At 48.2% G+C, this 19,655-nt stretch overlaps 2 protein-coding genes across 2 annotated transcripts; one reads left to right on the forward strand and one right to left on the reverse strand.

Annotated features, from left to right (window-relative positions):
- The first annotated feature begins 788 nt into the window (after positions 1 to 788).
- On the forward strand, positions 789 to 9,346 carry FAM183A (family with sequence similarity 183 member A). The gene is made up of 4 exons (XM_032611705.1): positions 789 to 995; positions 3,629 to 3,688; positions 5,687 to 5,790; positions 9,155 to 9,346. The coding sequence occupies exons 1-4, from the start codon at positions 863 to 865 to the stop codon at positions 9,263 to 9,265; spliced, it is 408 nt and encodes a 135-aa protein (XP_032467596.1). The 5' UTR covers positions 789 to 862; the 3' UTR covers positions 9,266 to 9,346.
- Positions 9,347 to 12,818: 3,472 nt separating this feature from the next.
- EBNA1BP2 (EBNA1 binding protein 2) lies at positions 12,819 to 19,648 on the reverse strand. Its single transcript, XM_032607195.1, has 9 exons — positions 19,377 to 19,648; positions 19,210 to 19,293; positions 18,837 to 19,006; positions 18,110 to 18,233; positions 16,936 to 17,025; positions 15,211 to 15,286; positions 14,883 to 14,976; positions 13,152 to 13,314; positions 12,819 to 13,005 (listed from the first exon to the last, which is right to left on the reverse strand). The coding sequence occupies exons 1-9, from the start codon at positions 19,440 to 19,442 to the stop codon at positions 12,955 to 12,957; spliced, it is 918 nt and encodes a 305-aa protein (XP_032463086.1). The 5' UTR covers positions 19,443 to 19,648; the 3' UTR covers positions 12,819 to 12,954.
- Positions 19,649 to 19,655: the final 7 nt, after the last annotated feature.

Genomic DNA, 19,655 nt, shown 5'->3' on the forward strand with positions numbered 1-19,655 from the left:
TGGAGTGGCTAGGCCCGTGAGCCATGGTCGCTGAGCCTGTGCGTCTGGAGCCTGTGCTCCGCAACGGGAGAGGCCACAACAGTGAGAGGCCTGCGTACCGAAAAAAAAAAAAAAAAAAGTTCAGAAGGTAAATTTTATGTGTGTTTACCACAATTTAAAAAATTTAAATAAATGAACTGTAAAGTCCCTAAGGTACTTTTAGGGTTATTCTGTCTATATTATCACACGGCTGATATGGGCCAGAATGTCTTCTCAGATAGGAAACCTCCACTGTTTGTGAGACAGACATAGAAGGTCTCAGTTCTGGGCAACTGCCTTAAAGTGGGAGAGGATGGGACTTCCCTGGTGGTCCAGTGGTTAAGACTCCAGTTTCCAATGCAGGGGGCATAGGTTCAATCCCTGGTTGTGCAACTAAGATCCCACATGCCACAGCGCCTCCAAAACAAAAACAGAAAGCAAACAAACAAAACACAAGTGGGAGAGGTTTCTGACTACTTCCAAAATCTTTTTTAGGAAATGACTGGCCAAGGTGAGGTCCAATCCTAAGCTCATTACCTCTTGGGTCTATCACTTCACGGCCAGTCGTTTTCTGGCGGTGTCCAGCCGCGATTCTGTAACCAGACTAGGTCCAGAGAAGCTGGGAAGGTGAGTTGAGCAGCCAAAGGGGCGGGCCGCGCGTTATAAGATTTGGGGAGGATTGGGGTGGACCGGCAGGAGTGAGGTCCAAGGGAGGAGGGTGAGCTAGCATGTGTTGCCTGGAGACGGCTTGGGACTCTGTTGCCTGGAGACCTGGCAGCCGGTGAGAGTCCAAAGGGCGGTGAGAGGGGGTTAGGTACTGACCAGACACAGCAGAGCCAAGGCCATGGCTGGACACCAGAAGGAGAAGGCGATCGCAGATGAGGTCCACCAGAACCAGATCCTGCGGGAATTGTACCTCAAAGAGTTACGAACCCAGAAACTCCACACGCAGTATCATGTGAATCCACTCCGCAAGGGTGAGGGGAGCTGCGGGATGGAGGAAGGGAAAGGGGGCGCCCCCAGGAAGGAGCCGGCAGAGATGCGGGCGGGGTGCTGGGTGGAGCACAGTAGGAGACGCCTCCTGTGACCTCTCATCCCTTCATAGCCTTCAGGAACTATGACTTTGGGGTTGGAGAGGGGTCTCACCCCCCATCACATTGAAAGTATTAGATACGTTAAAATGCATCCACGTCCTGATTAAATAACATTTTGTTGTAAAAATTTTGAAAGGCTTTTTATAAATTGCTTTTGAAATATTTTGCAGGTTTTATGTTTTCTTTTGCATGTGTTTTGGTTTGCTGCTATCAAAGGATTTCTTTCCGTCTTCTAACATTGTCTTAAGACCTTCAGAAAGTTCAAGGGGAGCAGACTCAGGGTCCAACGTGCCCCCCCCCGATAAAATGGCCACACCCCCACTTCTCACTTTGCACATTCCTGGGCCGGTTTCATCTGGTCCTGTAACATCAGCTCCCCCTAAATGCTACCGAGTCTCAAATGGAGCCCCAGACCCACATCCCCATCCACCTCCCGGCTCCGTTCCCCGGGACATCCCTTAGGCACCTCAGACGCACTGGTTCAGAAAACCGGGCACGTCCTGCACCCCTCCCCCACCTGCAGCTACTCCAGAATATTTGGTTTTAGCCAAAGGCACCACAGCCCTTCTCTCTCCCAAGTTAGAAGCTTGGGAGTCATCCTCAGTCTCTCACTCTCTCCCTCCCTCCACACAGCTGAGTAGGCACTGTCCTGTTTGTTCCTTATCCTTTCTCTCACGTGATGGTTCCCATGTTCCCGCCTGAGTGGGAAACACCATCATGCATGGCGAGGTCTCTCTGCCTCACCTCATTTGTCTCCGCTCTCTCTCCATCCTCACTCCCAGGCCCTCATCAATCCTGCCTGCATTGGTCTGATGGGCTCTTAACTCTCTCTTTCCCTCCAGGCCCAGCTCTCCAACCCTCCCCCACACCACTGCTGGCGAAAGCTGTGCTAAAGGGGATTTGATCATCCAGTCCCTCTGTAAAATCCTCAGTGGTCCCACAGATTCTGAGCTAAGGTTTAACCTGATCAGTACCTAAGGCCCCGGTGGATCTAGCTCTGCTGCCCACCCAGCTTCATCCTGACTCCCCTCCCAACCCGCACACTCTTCCTTTAATAAAAATGTTAGTGCCTGGTCTGCACCAGCCACAGATTTTCTATCCCACCATATTTAGATGCATGGATTTCCTAAATCATCTTCAGTTTCATAAATACTGCTCCTTCTTTCCGAACTTCTCCCCCAGTCCTGGGCCCGATTAACTGCAGTCCACTGCAGCCCAGCTTTGTAAAGAAAATGTAATGTCATTTCTAAAAATAGAATCTGCATATAGTTAAGGTGTACCACGTGATGTTTAGATATACATATACGTATACACAGTGAAGTGATGGCGACCGCTATATCCACCTGCTCACACACTTACATTGCGGGGGGCGGGATGAGAGTACAGAAAATGTACGTCTTCATTTAGCTTATAACGAACCTGGTTTTCCTCTGGAGCCGCCAGCTACTAATTCCAAGAAAACCACTTAACGTCCAATTCTGTTTAAACTTGGTCTATTTCAATCCCTTCAAGGGGCATCCAGGCTTCCTAGGAAAAGCGCTTGGGCTCCCAGCTCACGGTCCTTGGGCACAGGACTAATATGATCCATTGGGATTAAGTGAGGAAATATCAGAATTTGTATCTATGTTTACACTTATGTATAAAGAAAGAAATGGTGCTTTGTTAATATATGACAACAGTGCGTAGAGACTATATAAGTATTCATATGTGGAAGTTTTTTGACTGGTAGGAGTTTGAGATAAAACACTTGGAGATCACTGGTTCCTTCTGGCCTCTGCTCATTTACTACTACTCTCCTCCTAGCTCCTTCCACTAGAGCTACTCTGCCTCTCGATGTTTCTCTAACTCACCAACCTCACTCTGGGATCCCTCCCACATATCCTCACACAGCAAATTTATTCAGGACTCTGCTCTAAGGTATGTCCTTAGAGACATACCACCCACACTATACCCCACCACAAACAGAGTGGAAGCCCAGGGAGTACGGGGACCTCCTCTTTCTTGTTTGCAGCCCTACCTCCAGTGCACCAGTAATTACGGGCTGAATAGATGTCCGTGGATCCTACACCTCTGTTATCGCATGGCCTGCTGGGTATATATCACTACCTCTGGCTGCCTGGCATGTCTGCATCCCCATAGACCAGTCTGTCCCAGAGAACATTCTGTGATGATGAGAATGTTCTCTATCTGTGTTGCCCTAAATGGTAGCCAGTAGCCACATATGGCTGTTGATCATTTGAAATACAGCTGATGGGACAGAGGAATGAATTTTCAATTGTATTAAATTTAACTTATTCAAATTCAAGTCACCGCATGTGGCTGGTGGCCACCATACAGGACAGTGCCTCTCAGATTGTGAGGTCCCCGAAGGTCTTAAATGCCCTAGTGCCCAGCACAATACCTGACACATGACAGACACTCAGAAAAGGCTGACTGGGTGTCTGGCCTAGGGTGGGTCTCAGAGAGGCCAGCAAGATCGTTTTTTAACTTGAATCTGTGATGCTGTTTTTCTCTAGTTCACACAATCGCCAGAAAGCCCATGTCTTGGCATGATAACCTGGAGGAACCTGCAGATGGTAAGTCTGGGGTCTGAGAATACCGTTGAGACAGAGCATGGAGAGGCAGCCGGCTGGGAGTCTCTCAGGGCAGTGGTTTTTTGGGGCAGACCTCAGTCCTCTGTTTGATCATCTGAAAACAGGGCTCATACTGACAGAGCTCACAAGAGACTGACACATTCAAATACACAGCCAGTTCATTAACTGTCAAGCCAAGAACATGTTCCTACTGGCCCTGACATTACGGTCATTCTTTCATCCAATACTTAGCTGTTACAAGCACAGGTTCTGGAGTCCTAGTAACTAACTGAGTTTAAATCCTGGTTCTGCCACTCGTTAACTGTGTGACTTCGAGCAAGTTTTTTAACCCCTCTGAGCCTATCTGTTAGGGGCATTGTGAAGATTAAACAGAATAACCCAAGGGCTTAGAACAGTATCTGGTACACTGGTGGTCAGAACATGTTATTGTTTTCATTATTACCATGTGATAGTCACTAGGATGGGGCTGGGGATCTCATACCATAGTCAAGGAGACAGACTAGTAAATACACAGGTAAACAGAGAACAAGATTGGGATGGCAGCAGCATAGAAAACAGGTGCCCACCTCAGGCAGTGGAGTTCTGGGAAGTCTTCTTGGAGGAGGGGATGAGAGGGTGAGGTGGAGTATGTCAGGGTGAGAAGAATGTGGAAGGACATTCCAGGTATATGGAAAAGCACAGAAATGAGGTAACAGCATGGTCCACGGACTGTGAGGAGTTTGGCATGGCTGGGATGTATGGGTGAGTGGGGGCCACGTTTGGGAATGCGGGAAGGGAGATACGTGATGGGAAGCCTAATCCTTCTGGCAAGCTCTACTCCTTCCCCTCTACCTTCTTAGAGTGGAGTTTGATAGAGGATAGATGTGTGATTTTTGTAGAAGGACAGGGTGGGAAGTGAGGGGTGGGAAGGAGGAGTGAGGATCTCATAGCATCACAGAGACAGACAAGTAAATAGACTAATAGAGAACAATCCAAGAAAGTAAGGTTGTTATCTGCAGTGGAGACATCAGCCTGGCTAGAATGAAGGATAGGAGCTGGGGACTTGCAGCAATAAGGGAAATAACAGGTGGTGAGGGGCTCAAACACCGGGCAGGAGTTCATTACTAGCTGCCTTGTATTCAGGATAAGCTCGCCCCGAGGCCAGGTCCTGTATTCACAGTCCTTCATTTACTTCTCAGACATCTTGCTGAGGTAGATATTTTCCTCCCATTTTGCAGACGAACAAAGTGAGGCCCAGAGAATTAAACCACCTGTCAAGCTAGTAGTGGAAGGGCCACGAATACCCAACTACCAAGCCAGCTTCTTCCCCTTGTCAGACTGCCTCTCTCAAATTGAGACTGGATAGGATAGATTGCAAATGAAATGTGTCTAAGTCCTTAAGCCGTGGAGTTACAGATATACCTGGTGTTGACAGCCATGCTGATTTCAATCCAGAAGGATCTGACCTCACCTGGTACAGCCCAGCTCCTCACTCTCTGTGCTGCAGGTACATCGCCCAAACTCGCTCATGCCCCAGGACATTTGTTCTTGCCGCCTGTGGCGTGCTTTTCCTCTGCCTCTCTCAGGGCTGGCTCCTGCGAGCCTTCCTACTGAGTAGCCAGCCCTGCCCCGACATGGCCCTTTGCCAACTCCCTTCCTCAGAGTTTGCATCACTGTCTACCACCATTGGGTTTGTTTTTATAGGTGTATATTGTGTCCCCTGTCCCCTCACCTAGACTACCTCTCCAGGAGACCGGGGACCATGTCTATCTCACTCTGCTCTACCTCCAGGGCCCAAACAGTGCCTGGCACAGAGTTTGTGCTCAACAGATGTTTGTTGAGAGATGAGTGGAGGAGCCAGATACCTGTGTCGCGAGGCCTAGGCAAGCGTCTGAGGCCGATGCTCTGCCTCTAAGAAAGGATGTGCCAGAGTCAAGGGCACAGGATCTCTCGTTTGGTCCCAAAGCCTGACGCCTTCATAACTCATGCCTCGTCTCCCAGCCAGGTTCCTAAGTCTTATCCACCATGCCGCCCAGGGACCAAGGAGGAAATACCCCGAGACACAGACTGAAAGTCAAGAGATTGGATGGGACTCAGAGCCATTGGTAAGTGTGTCTCCTTCACTTGGAAGGTCAGAGGTAATCCAGTGGTGGCTCAGAGAACAGAGTATGGAGCTGACTGCCTGGGCTTTGACCTCTGACTACCATGTACTAGTTGTGTGACCCTGGTAAGGGACTAAGCTCTTTTGGGACTAAGTTTCCTCCTAGTACAGTGGAGATATCACAGCACTTATCTCATAAGATTGCTCCGAGGCTTAAATGGGGTGGTGTTTGTAAGGTGCTTAGAACAGCGCGTGGCATGTAGTGAATGCTGGTAAGTGTGGATTAAGCAAAGCTTGCTGATGACAGACGGCCTGAGTTTGCTCTCCCAGGTGTTAGTAGAGTGGTCTCGGGCACATCACCTACATCTCTAAATTCTGTCCCCTTCTCTGGAAAATGCAAATGCCCGTAACATATTTGCCTCGTTGATTGGAGCAATCAATCCTAGGTGCAAGGAGCCTGGCCAACGCAGTCTTTAGCATGTGATCTCCCTAAATGATATAGGGCTTCTGTTTCTGAGGAAGAAATGCAGGGTTTTGTTTTCGGGGTTTTTTTGTTTGTTTTTTTGCGGTACGCGGGCCTCTCACCATTGTGGCCTCTCCCGTTGCGGAGCACAGGCTCCGGACGTACAGGCTCGGCGGCCATGGCTCACAGGCCCAGCCACTCCGCGGCATGTGGGATCCTCCCGGACAGGGGCACGAACCCGTGTCCCCTGCATCGGCAGGTGGACTCTCAACCACTGCGCCACCAGGGAAGCCCAAATGCAGGGTTTTGAATAGACAACTTGAAGAGCTTCCTGCTACACTTGTCTTTCAACTCTGATTATGTCTTTCCTCATATAGAAGGTTTTAATTTTTAAGTAGTCAAATGTGTCAATTGTTTCCATTTTGACTTCTGGGTTTTGTGCCTTATTTAGGAAAACCTTCAAAAACCAGAGTTACAAAACACCTAATTTTGCTCTGTATTTCCCCCTAAGTTATTATTACTGTTGTTGTTGTTAAGATTTGGCTCTGAGCCCATCTGTTTCTTTTGTGGAAGATGTGAGGCTGGAGACACTGTTCCTCGGCTGTGTCAGAATTTCCTTCATTACCTCAAAGGCACCAAGACCTGCACACCCTGTCTTTATATTTGCTGCCCTGCCGATGCCTCCTGGCCCCCAGCCCTCACTCCTTGAGAAGTCCCACTCACCCTACATGAAATCCAGGAGTCACCTCCTCCCTAAAGCCCATCAAGACACTTCTGTCCCCCACTCCCCCTGGGCTTCTTGCGCACCATGTGCTCCTGCTGAGCTGCAGCTCAGTATCAGTGCATCAATGTAACCTGGTGACCCTGGAGCCAGACAGCCTGCGTTCAAATCCCAGCTCCAATGTTCTCTAGCTTTGTGAACTCCACCTCTCTTAACTTCCATTCATCTGCCTTAACATGGGGATAATAGTGTCAACACTTGAAGGTTTGTTGTGTGGATGAACTGAGACATATATAAACTGCTTAAAATGGTACCTAGCACACAGCATGTGCTCAGGACATGCAGGCTACTGTGATGTTGAGGGGGAAGAATAGACAAGACGGCATGGGGCCCAACTGAGGACCAACTGAGTGCTTCTCCTGGCCTGGTGGCTTAATCCCTGTTGTCTTTATCTGGTGAATAATTTTCCAGTGTGCTCCCTTCCCAAGAACTCCCCACACCCTGTAGTCCTCATATTTCTACAGGCACCTGTCTTTCTCACCCATTTATTTTTTATTTTTTTGTGGTTCGCGGGCCTCTCACTGTTGTGGCCTTTCCCGTTGCGGAGCACAGGCTCCAGACACGCAGGCTCAGCGGCTATGGTTCATGGGCCCAGCCGCTCCACGGCAGGTGGGATCCTCCCAGACCGGGGCGTGAACCCGCGTCCCCTGCGTCGGCAGGCGGACTCAACCACTGCGCCACCAGGGAAGCCCTTTCTCACCCATTTATACAACTCCAGTCTGGGCATGGCTCTGCAACCCCTGGTTCTGTGCAGGGCTACTGCATGGAGATTGGAATAAACATCTCACTGAGTCGGCTTTTACCAGTGAAGAGCGCAAATAGCTGCTCACTTGTAACAGCCCCTCTTCAGATATGGGGCATCGCGTTGGAGGGAGGAGACTGTGCAAGACAGGGAGAGGCTTCCAGCAGGAGCCCTCATCTCTTACCCAAGAACTGAGTCCAGAGGGAGAGGCGCTGTTGGGCAGCTGGGGAAGAGATAAAAGCTCAAAGGGTAAAGGAGGAGGATGGGAGGCGGGGCCACATAATTTACAGTGACTAAGGGAATGGAGAGGGGTCTTGTGAACGAAGGAAGGCGGAGTGAAGAAAAAGTCCTCCAAGTTAGATAACTGAGCAATGTAGAAAAATATCACAAAGCACAAGTCATTTAACTCACTACTCTTCATTTTCTTAAAGAGAAAAGGCCTGGCTCCCATGGGTACAAAGTGTATGGGTAGAAGTGTTGCATCTCTGACCAGCACATCTCAGGGCAGGCCCACCAGCCATGATAGGAGACTGGCTCGGCTAGCCCTGCCCTGCGTGGGCCTCCAGATCACTAGTCACTGTGGGGTTTCAGAGGGTCTGGAAATACACCGCACCTGTTCATTTTAAACCTGGGGACAATGCCATCAGATGGCACTGGTGGCAAAGTAAGAAAGCGTACCCAGAAAAGTTAGATCCAGGGGTCATGCAACCATAAAAGGTAATTAAGCTTTCAGAATGATGTGTTTGGGGGCAGAAGAGGTTTGATCAGCCCCAACTTAACACAGGGCTCCTGCCCCCAGCGGCACCTCGCCCCACACAGGCAGAGAACTCCAACCCCAATACTGGGACTCTGGGGAAGCCACACTCAGTGAGTATCGCTCAGCCTCTGGTCTCCTGGTAACATTTGCTGAAAGTATAACCTTTTAGCTAATGGCACAGTGTAGCTTCTGTGAGATTTGTGTGTCCCGGGACTCACTCTTACTCAGTTCTCTGTGTAACTACTTCAACAACATCCAATCTTTCATTCAGCAAATATGTCTTGAGTCCCCTGTGTGTGCTGGATACTGTTCCGGGTGCTGGGATATAGATGCAGCACCTCCCCTCATGGAGCGTCCATGCCAGTGGAGGGAAGAGTCCACAGGCCTCCACTGTAGGCAGCGGGAAAGGGCAGTGCAGCAACTCTGCACAGTTGAGATTCTCATGCAACCCTGCAAGTCTTTTGGTGGAAATGTTGTCTTTATTTCACAAACAGGTTTAGCAAGGAAAAGCACCAGAGGCTGCACATCAGGAGACTGAGGCCTGATTCGAGTCCAGGTCCCTACAAGCCCAGGTCTTCCTCCTTCCCCACTGGCTTCTTTCTGATGTCTGCCTTCCCCTCTCTAGGTCAACCCACAACGCGATGACCACAGGCTGAACCACTTCAGGGTCTACAGTGACATCACTCTATACAAGGCTAAAATGTGGAGCTTGGGAGAAGATGGTCACCACAAGTAGTATTCCCGCAGTGCTGTCAATCGCTGTCGTTAATGCCCAGAGTGTGTGCTTCCCAGGTTAAAAAAAGACACTTTAAAGCCTAGGTCTGACCTTTACCGTCCTGAGTCTCACATTTCTCCCTTCTGGTTCATATCCTTAATTTAATAAACTAGGGGGAGAATTCCAGTTAAAGATGGCAAACTGAAGGCCTACAATATCTCCTCTGCCTTCCAGACCCCAGTAAAGGATAATACATGGATTTTTTAAAAGGTATGAACCCACAACAGAGAAAATGAGAGAGAAACCTTAGCAGCCAAGAAGACTGAAGCCATGTTTAAAAGACGGAAAGCTGATGGAAGAGGGTGGAGGAGACCACAAAATGCGAGCGGGACACCTCTGAGCACAGAGCTCCGCCCCCCAGAACTCTGGAGGGAGGTCAGGACTCTGGACAGAGTGGGGTGTGTGGGAGGGAACTGAAATGGCCACTGGGAGGGGGGCTCTGCAGGGAGTCTCCTCCACACACCCCAGCACCAGGCGTGTAACAGCTCTCACGCTGGAGGTTTACTCTTGGAGAAATGGGCAAAGCCCAGGGCTCAGGGACACTAAGTAAGACGTGGGGTCAGAGTGAGGTGTCAGGCTGAAGACAATGACCATCTGTGAAAAGGAGGTTGAACCTCTCACTCGCACATGCTGTGTTTTTACCCCGGGTTTGAAGCTAGAGGGCTCCTTTCTGAAAAAAATGAAACAGCTCTAAAGAAAAGACCCGCGCCCCCCCCCCCCACGCTACCATTTGAAGGTCCTGGGAAACAAGAACTGGGGAACGTCCAGGTAGGTGAACACACGGAGGTGCTGGGAGAGTCACTCGCCCAGGGAGGGCATGGACGCTCTGTGCACTGCCCCCCACCCTGCCCCCGAATCCCTTGCTCTCTGTATCTCTTCCATCTGGCTCTTCCTGACTTATGCCTTGAGGGGTGAAGCCATATATTGCTGCGGTCACTCCTGCTTTTGTATCCTGCCAAGACTGAATGGAAGCTCCAACGCTGAGTGGCCTCACCCTGACAGCCATTTTCATACAAGGCTGGACTAGACCAATTATTAGTGACTACATGGGAATCTAGAAGGGGGCCAGTATCTCGTAACTGTTACAAACTTTTTGCTCTAAGGAATCCATGGTCAATGACCAAAGGGTGACCTGTGATATCATAGAAAGAGATTTGGTCTTTTCCTAGTTCCTGACGCAGAGCTCCTAAATCCTTTGTAATTTCCTAAAGGATAGGGGTGGTAGGAGGGTCTTTTGTTCTAATGAGGTGACTCTTAGCAGCCTCTAGACAGCTTCAGCATGGGGGCTGCTCCCCAGGAAGACCAAGTCTTGGTTAGAAACTTGCAACTTTCAGCCCCACCACCCAACCTCTGGGGAGGGAGGAGGAGCTCAAGATTGAATTAATCACCAATGGCCCATGATTTCATCAATCACGCCCACATAATGAAACCTCCAAAGACCCCTAGACTGCAGGGTTTGGAGAGCTTCTGGGTGGGTGAACACATCAAGGTGCTGGGGGGTGGCAGTATTTTAACTATCAGGATTTGTGGCTTGAGTGTGCCTGATATTTGGATGCACCTGGTCTTCCTTTAAGGTAGTGTTGATTATTGCTACATTACTGGATTTTCTTGAGTGGTCATTAGCTTACAACAGCCTCCTGAATGCCTTTAAAATTCCCTGTCTTTGATCCCCTAGTGGGATTTCTAAACGAATTGTCCTACTCTATCCCTATCAGATTCACCTCCAACATTTTATCATTTGTACTTTCAATGCCACAAAATATCTCCAGGAGTCCCTTTAATGGGAAGTTTTCTGCCAGTGTCACTTCCTCTGGGACATCATCATCCTTTCCATCATTTTCCTCATTCTGTTAAGTTCACATTCACTACTTCTCTGGCTGCATCTCTATCTAGTCTCTACAACAGCAGCCTCGTCTCCATCCCCCCATCACCTGTCTCTCCTATAACTCCATTTGCATTCTATTCCATTTTACTTCCAACCTTACCACTTTTCATTTCTTTGCCGCACTTTCATCTGTTGGTCAATTCCCTCTTTCAATGACTTACTTTTGTAAAACACCATGTGGGTTTATCGCTGGAGACGAGACAACACAAGTGCACTCCTTGCCACCTGTGCATGAACTAAATAACAGGTGTGCAGTGGCCAATCACCCACATGCTTCAAAAGCAGTGGTATTTGGCCACTATTCATTATGTTTCTTTTATGCAGCGGTTTCTGAACTGAAGAGCCAGCAGCAAAGTTTCTACTTCCTGCAATTACTTGGTTAACAATACTTTGGTAACTGAAACATGAACAGTCTTGTCGAGGAACACTGCTGCTATAACTGCACCTTGATAGCTGAAGTCCACGTATATTGGAACAAAGCAAAGCAAGAAGAGCCTGGACTCGGTAATGGGAACTGCTAGCTCCTCCTTATCTTTCAATGCATGGAATTGCATTTTAAAGCAGTATGGGGGCTAATGCTGAGTTCTATAAAGTATACCTCTGAAATTAAGGAAAGTGATTCCATTTGCTATAAAGAAAAAAAAAAAAGGAAAGAAGGTACATTGTTTTCAAAACCTTTAGAAGTACTCAAATCAGTAATTTACTTTTGTCCCTACCAGTGTGAACTCTGGCAATCTGTGTTCACCTTTCTTAAAGCTCTCAATATGTTCCACATTTAATTCAAAGTCTCTGAGCTGAGGCTCCTTATTGGAATTACTATACGTTACCCCATTCACTGCCATTGTACAGACTGTCAAAATAGGTCAGGGTTAAACATGGTGGTCTTCTGAGAACACGACTTGTTTGCTTGGAATTTTGCTCATTGAAATTAGTTTACAAAAACTAAATTCATTCTTTTTGTTCTAGAAACTCAATATCATAGGAAACCAGAGAGATCCTTTTTTAAGTCCCAATGATGCTACAAGGAAACAATGTGAAAATCAGTTGTTTTTTCTGCCTAAGCATATAGAGCTCTTAGATATCTGTGGCCTCCTTAAAGTATGGCTTCTGAACTGGAATAGAGAGAGGAGGGCAGGGAAGCTGTCTTCCTTTCCCACCTTTCAAGATACAGGAAAGCCCAAACACGGCCCGCCCACCACATCCAACCCGTGCACAGCTCCCAGCCAGCAGTGGAGAAGCTTCAAACGTGCACCACCATGGCTCAGCAGACATTAGGGAGAGCCACCCCCCCCAGCAAAATAAGCCTACGCAGGTATACACTCTCATACGGCAGGCAGTGTCCTAAGCATTTTACACATATTAACTCAAGGCTGAAAGGAACCCTCTTTGGTAGATACTATTACCACGTCTACATGGAGATGACAAAGCACAGAAAAATTAACTGGCCCAAGGTCAAGCAGCAAGTATGCAGCAGAGCCAGGTGCCAAACCGAGCAGTCTGGCCCCAGAATCCATGCTTTTAACTTAAACAGGGCTCACTTATTTATTATCAACAAATGGCAGTATTATTTAATATGTAAAAAGTAACTTCTAAATCTTTTAGTCTTGAGTTTTTAACCAAGAATATATATTTCTCTGAAAATTTTTCTTTAGTTTATTGAAAGAATTTTTACAAAAGGAAACCAACAGAAGGGATCCAATTGCATTGTGAAATCCCAAGTCTCCATCCCTTTTTCTTGGTCTTTGTATACAAAGACGCTGCCTATTTAGCGTGTTCTGCTCTTCATTTTCTCTCTTGTCCGTTTTCCGGGTCTCTTCTGCAGAAAAGGAAACACCACATGTATTCACACAGCAGGTGGCCTTCTGCCTCAGGGTCAGGATACAGGGAAAGAAAGGGAAGGGGAGGGGCGGGGTGGGAGAGGAAGCTGCTCTGGCCCCTCACCTGCGCCCCCAGCTCACTTACATTTGATCCTTTCTTTCCAGGCCTCTTGAGGCCCTTGCCATGAGCTATCTTGGCCCGGAAGCCGGATACATCATCATAGCTCTCACGAGTGTTCCACTTGGAGCCTTTCTTCTTCCCACCATAACCAAACCTCTGGTTTTTATAGCGTCGCTTGGCACTGGGCCTGGAAAAAAGCAGTCTTACACGTTACCCTCAGCACTGCAAATCCTGATGAATGTAATGACCCAAGAATACCCTCAGTTTCCTATCTGTACAGGTACTACTGTACCTAGAATCTCATCCTTGGCCCTACATTTCTACTCTACCAACTCCCCAGGCAAGCTCATCTCTTTACAGTCTTAACCACCAAAGCAGGAAAACAAAGCAAGAATCAGGAAAAGACCCAGATATGTCGTGTGGCTTTTACCACTTATCTTCAGAAACCTTTCTACTTACACTAAATCTTGCTAAATCATCCTCAGTTGTTTCAGTTCCTCTCAAGTATATTAAATGCAGTTAACATTCAGGTGCCATACATTTTAAAACTGGTCGTCCCACAGGAATCTCAATTCACCATATCCAAAGTCACACGTCACCTCCCTTCTAGACTGGTTTCAGCTCCTGTATCTATGTCCTAACTTGAGGCTGGTGGTCCTACCATCTACTCAGCCACCCACACTGTGAACCTGGAGTGGGCCTTGATTCTTCCTTCTTTCATTTTCTACACCCAGCTCAGTTACTGAGACCTGCTCATTTAACCTCCTGAATATTTCTTCAACCCATTTTCTCTTCTCTACCCCCGTTAACACTTCTATGTCATTATCTTGTTCTCTGGACTTCTGTAACAGTCCCCGCCTCCCTCACTTACACAAGCAACACTGAAATATTTAAAATATGAACGTGACCTGCTCGCTATTTTGAATAAAGCCCATCAGCGGCTCCCCACTGACTGCTGGATACAGCCCAGGCTCCTCACAAGGCCAACGAACGCTGCCCTGTGCCCGGCCCAGGTCCCCCCAGCTACACCGCGCCACTCCTTGCCCACGCTGTGTCCCTGTGATACCGAATGCTGGCTGCTCTCATCTCTACGCTCCTGCTCGTTAGTGTTCTTCTTTCTTCCCGAAACCCCGTGTCTCTCCCGTTCTGGTTGATTCCTTCCTATTCATGCCTCAGACTAAGCTCAGGTGTACCCTCCTCCAGGAAGTCATCACCTGACCCTGACCCCTGGACCATGTCACATATTTCTAAAATGTGCTTCCAGACTACTATATCTAATGCCTCTATCACAGCATGTACTATATTATACAGAAATGACCATTTCCCCCAGGACGGGTGTCCAGAAATGCATAACGGTAAACGAAAAGAACCAGTAATAATATCCAACATTATCCCTTTCAATCTTCCTAATATTAAGAGGCACTTACAATTTTCTCATTTTCATAGATAAGGAAATTAACATTTAGAAAGGTGAAGTAACCTGCTCAAAGCCACCCTCCTAATGAGCGGCAGAGTCCAGATGGGAACCTTAGGTCTGTACACTTAACCGTCACACGTGAGGAATCAACTTCTACCGAGTGTTCACTCAAAATGTGCCAAATCCTGAAATCGCCTCATTTTAAACTTCAAAGACTGATGTGGCTGAACGGGCCCATCACACGGCCTGTAGCTGTGGCCACACTCTCTGCACTGAGGTCACACTGTGAACTGTGGCCCTGCATGCACCACCACCAAAACAGAACCCGGCACCCATACCCCTTCTTCATCTGCTGGCCTTTGGCTCCTTCTTTCGTGCTCCGTGCGACGGGCTTCTGATCTCCCTCCAGGAAGTCCAGTTTATCAGAGAAGCCTGGGAGTGAAGAAGTACTTTGATCAGCGCCATCACATTTTAAGAAAAGGTTAAGCTTCGAAAGAAGGATGTTACTTATGGAACTGGTATTAAGAGGCCCATCTTGCTCCCCACACCATTCCCAAGCCTTAGGTCCAGTAGTTCCCAATCAATCAAGCCTCTAGAACACTATGTGTTTGTTAGAATTAGCAGGTACCCCTGCTCCTCTGCAGCCTTAGGAGAGAATGTACTCACCTTTCTGATATTTCTTAATGGCACTCATCATGTGTGCTTTCTCCCGCTGCCGCTTCTGAAGAACTTCTGTTTGCACCTGGACGTGGACACAGGACTGTCAAACCCACTCCAAGCCGGCACTACAAGTGTCTACATTCTCTCAGTAGCCACGCTGTGACATTACCACCACCGCTGAACACTGACTATGTGCCACGACTACACTAAAGCTCTAAGGATATTCTCTATTTCTCGTCTCAACCACCCAGTGAAGTAGAAATTCTTATGACCCCGAAACTGAAGCACAGAGAGGTTACACAACTTGACTGAGTCACACACGAGAAAGTGCGGAGCTGAGATTCACACCCAGGCAGTCTGCACCCTTACCCCATGACACAACCTGCCTACAAAACTGCACAAATCATGTTTATGTCTACATCCAATTCTCCCACTAATTATATTTGGGCAGATTAAATATCTAACCTACTGTTGCTAGGCATGAAAGTACCAACAGAGAAAACAATCTCCCTGAAAAACAAAGAAAAAAAGCTTTAAGGACAAAAAGAGATGATTAAACTCTAAGGCAGCACTCCTCCATCTCAACACTATGACAGCTGCGGCAGGATCACTGTGTGTGTGTGGGGGCACGGCCTGCCCTGGGCACCGTAGGGTGTTCAGCAGCCTCCCTGCCCTCTAGCCACTAGCTGCCAACAGGACGCTCCCCACCAGGACGCGACGACCAAAAATGTCTCCAGCATTGCCAAATGTTCCCCGGTAAGCAGAATTGTCCCCCACTGAGAAACACAGCCCTGAGGTTTCCTCACATTAGAAACAAGGGGCTAATGGACCCGACTAAGTTATTCTTTCCTTTGATAATTTAAGTTATGTTAAACCAATTGCCCAAGTCTTTGAGTTGATCTCAACCACCAACCACATCCATCCAATAGATCCACAGCTGCCCTCGTGCAGAGCCCAGGATGCTAATCTGCTCATACCCTGCTGAGGATCCATCAGGGAAATAACTGCAACTGTGGACGGCAGCTCAGCACCCAGATCACGAGTGTTTACGTCCAAAATGTTAACAAGGTCTTAACACCCATGCTGATCCTCTTCACAGTCATTTCTTCCCACAACCCTAAGTTTAGTTCCTGTCATCTTCCTTCTTAGGTAACCATGAAATAAATAAGGAAATCAAGGAAAGTTTCATGGTATATGCCTTCTGGCTTTACATTAGAACTCAGTCACAGTTCAAACATACTGGTGCCATTTTTTCTGATTGGATAACAATCAATAATATGATTGATTCCTTCAAGGACTTTATAATCATCTAGGCCAGTGAGTCTCAAACCAGGATGTGTATTGGAAACATCTGAGAAGATTTAGGGGCAAGGGATGAGAACATACAGATTCCCAAAGTTCCCAAAGCCTAGAAATCTGCTTTGAAGTTTCCCCAGTTGACTGTGCTGTGAGGTCAGGTTGGGAAACCATTGATCTGGACCCAATTCTCTGCTGTACAGGTGTGCAAACTGCAGCCCAGAGAAGCGCATGACTTGCCGGTAGTGACCACACTACCTCTGGCCACACACAGGTGTCCAGGAGGGATTGTGCTCACGGACACTAGCACTCATGCCACTGTGAAACAGTAAACACACGATGGAACACACACGGGGCACGGAAACAACGCAGACCAAGCAATCTACCGACAAACACACTCGGCCCCATCCCAACCCCGCTCCTTTTCCTTCCCACCTTCTTTCCGTATTTCCTAAGTGCTCGCAGCTGCTTAGCCTTTTCCGACCTCTCCATGGCGACCTGTTTAGCCTGCAGCTTCTGTCGAATCTAAAACACAAAATATTATCAGCTTATGTTATTTGAAAATGGGATGACTGCTGCTTAGGACGCACTGCAGCAGGGAGCAGTTATCTCCAGCTCTGCCAACTATGGGGCTCAAAGGGACCTTGTGAATCATCTACTTCAAGCCCTGCGTTCTACACACAAGGACGATAAGGCCCAGAGGCTGACCACTTTGTCCAAGACACCAAAAGTCTCAGCCTTGCAACCAGAATATCAAAGCGACCTCCCTCCTCCCAGTGTGCTGTTTGATCCATTACGCAAAATGGCATGGTACCAGGAGAGAAGACTAACTTCTCTCCATCCCTACTGTCGGCAGACTGTGGTGAAACCAGTCTGCAGCTTCGGCCCCCTTCTCCAATACACCACGTACACAATAAAAGCTCAAACAGATATCAGGTACCTAGCAGCATGCATTAAACATACACATTTCAGTTAAAGGATGAGCAGTTGTCAGTTTGAATGTGCAGAGATGGGTCTGGGCTCGTCTCTAGATTAGCTTCCCTGAGTACACTGAGAAAAGAAAATCCAGCTTGAGACCCAAGGGAATTATTTAGGTATATCTTGGATTAGATGTTGGTAATTCTCTGCCTCCCAAAGTTGAATGAGGGCAAATTCTACCTAACTCTAAATTATATCAAATCTGAGCCATATATTAATCCTTCATTTTACAGAAGAGGAAAACTGAGGCCCAGAGAAAGGTAACTGTCTACCAGTTATAGTGCTGCCCCCAGGCATTGGCAGGAAAGAACTATTGTCTTTTCCACGCATCATGCCATGACCAAGCCAGTTAGGAAATGCATAAAGGCCATCTTTACTTCAGGGACCACACTTCTTACAGTACTTTCCTCCCCTTAACTGTTTAAATTGGGAAAATGTCACCCTTACATTTATCCAACTGGTGGCGATTGGCACGAATCTGATGTAGATAACTGAGATAATAATTGTCCACTGACAACCCATTCCCTATCAGTGGGCTTATGCCTATGTGTAAATGTTAAAGGAGATAAGCCAGCTGAATACCCTTAAGTACAACGCCTCAGCTATCCAGAGAAAACCATTTGTTTCTCACCTTCTGCATCTGCTGATCAGACTTGGCCATCTCTGCAAAATAATCCGTGGGCCGCTTGGTAGGGACTTTGAGCTGATGGAGGCGGGGCAATACTGCAAGCACTGCTGCCTGGGCCTGACAGTAGCTGAGGATGTAGGACAAAAGTGTAAAATAAGCTAAGGGAGAGAGGCCTTACATCCTTTTCACTGCTCTCATGAGGCATCCAAGGTCAGGACTCTCAACATCTGACCTCCACCAGCAAGAACACACACACAAACAAAAACAGTAATAAAACCTCATTAACTTAATGGGAGAAATTGAGATGTACACTCTTTTTAAAAGGAGTGGGGAGTATTGCTAAAAATAAATTAGTAGTTTAAGAGAATGACCACTTTAGAAGTGCCCATTAACTTACAAACAAATGCTAATTACACATTCTTATTTGGTCACTAAGAAGAGCCTATATAAGGGCGTTCCGTAAGCAAATTTTTGTTCTAATAATTAACTGCACACACACACACACACAAACTTTAAAACTGGGTATTTGAAAATAAACTGGACTTTAAATTGTGATTGCTGGACAAAGGGGCTCTTCTCTCAACCAGGGAGAATCTCCTAGCTCTTCAGTCCAAAGAAGCCTTCCTCCCTACACCCCGGCCTACGACACCTCTGAGGAGTACGGGCTCACGGCTTCCCCCTCTCCAGCACAAGAACCCACAACCTCTGCCACATCTGAAAACATACATACAAGCTCATCTCACGCTGAAAGTCATCTTCTGGATCAACAGCTTTCTGATCCTTGTTCTGAGATGTTGCCTGCGGTCCACGGATTGCCGGTACCGGACCCAGGGTCACATCAAGCCTTTCAACCCATTCCAGATCCCGTTTGAATTCAGCCAAACACTGCTTCAGGCCATTCTAGGAAATTCAGACACTAAGCTCGCAAGACAGTAACAGGCCAGTGGACGAAGAGCTAACCCCCAAGACCCCGACAGGTAGTTGACCCTCTTGGCAATACGCAGGTTGTGTCTTTCCTGGGACTAGAACGCAGCCTCCCGAGCACAACGGTGCCTCGCGCGCATCCCAAGTCCAGCACCCTCCAACCGGGCGCCCGAGCTCACCACGTCGTTCACGGCCTTCTTCGGCCCCTCTAGCACCACGTTGAGGCCTGGCTTCAGAAGCCCTCGGGAAAACGCCTCCTGCAACTACAGGGCACGATCGGCGGTCAGTACCGGGGAGTGAGGACCCCTCTCCTGCGCGCAGCCCCACGAGCTCGGATGACACCTACCTCTCTGTCTGTGACAAGGGAGTCGTCAGAATCCGAGTCCGAACCTGAGAGCGGGGGAGTGTCCATCTCCCAGCACGCACGTCCACACCCGCCGGAGGAAGCGAAGGCGCCCGAGGCCCCCGCGCCTGGAAAAGGGCTCCCCTCGTCGCCACCTCCGCCCGCTTTCAGCCCCCTGCCCTCCTGCCCGCTGCTCCACGTGGACTCGAACAGCACCAGCTCCCGAAAGCCCCCAGATGCAGCTGAACTTTCTGATAGGAGTTCCGCTTCCGGCTGCTGACA

Source organism: Phocoena sinus, chromosome 1 (assembly GCF_008692025.1).
Source record: "Phocoena sinus isolate mPhoSin1 chromosome 1, mPhoSin1.pri, whole genome shotgun sequence".
Lineage (NCBI taxonomy): Eukaryota > Metazoa > Chordata > Mammalia > Artiodactyla > Phocoenidae > Phocoena > Phocoena sinus.

Bases quoted from the DNA above. Each gene is read 5' to 3' on its own strand.
- FAM183A (XM_032611705.1), top strand. From the start codon at position 863: ATGGCTGGACACCAGAAGGAGAAGGCGATCGCAGATGAGGTCCACCAG. The intron at 996-3,628 runs GTGAGGGGAGCT...GTTTTTCTCTAG, and splicing joins TGTGAATCCACTCCGCAAGG to TTCACACAATCGCCAGAAAG. The intron at 3,689-5,686 runs GTAAGTCTGGGG...CTCGTCTCCCAG, and splicing joins CCTGGAGGAACCTGCAGATG to CCAGGTTCCTAAGTCTTATC.
- EBNA1BP2 (XM_032607195.1), bottom strand. From the start codon at position 19,442: ATGGACACTCCCCCGCTCTCAGGTTCGGACTCGGATTCTGACGACTCC. The intron at 18,234-18,836 runs GTATGTATGTTT...CTACATCCTCAG, and splicing joins TTTCAGCGTGAGATGAGCTT to CTACTGTCAGGCCCAGGCAG. The intron at 13,315-14,882 runs GTATGGGTGCCG...GCTTTTTTCCAG, and splicing joins GGCCAGCAGATGAAGAAGGG to GCCCAGTGCCAAGCGACGCT.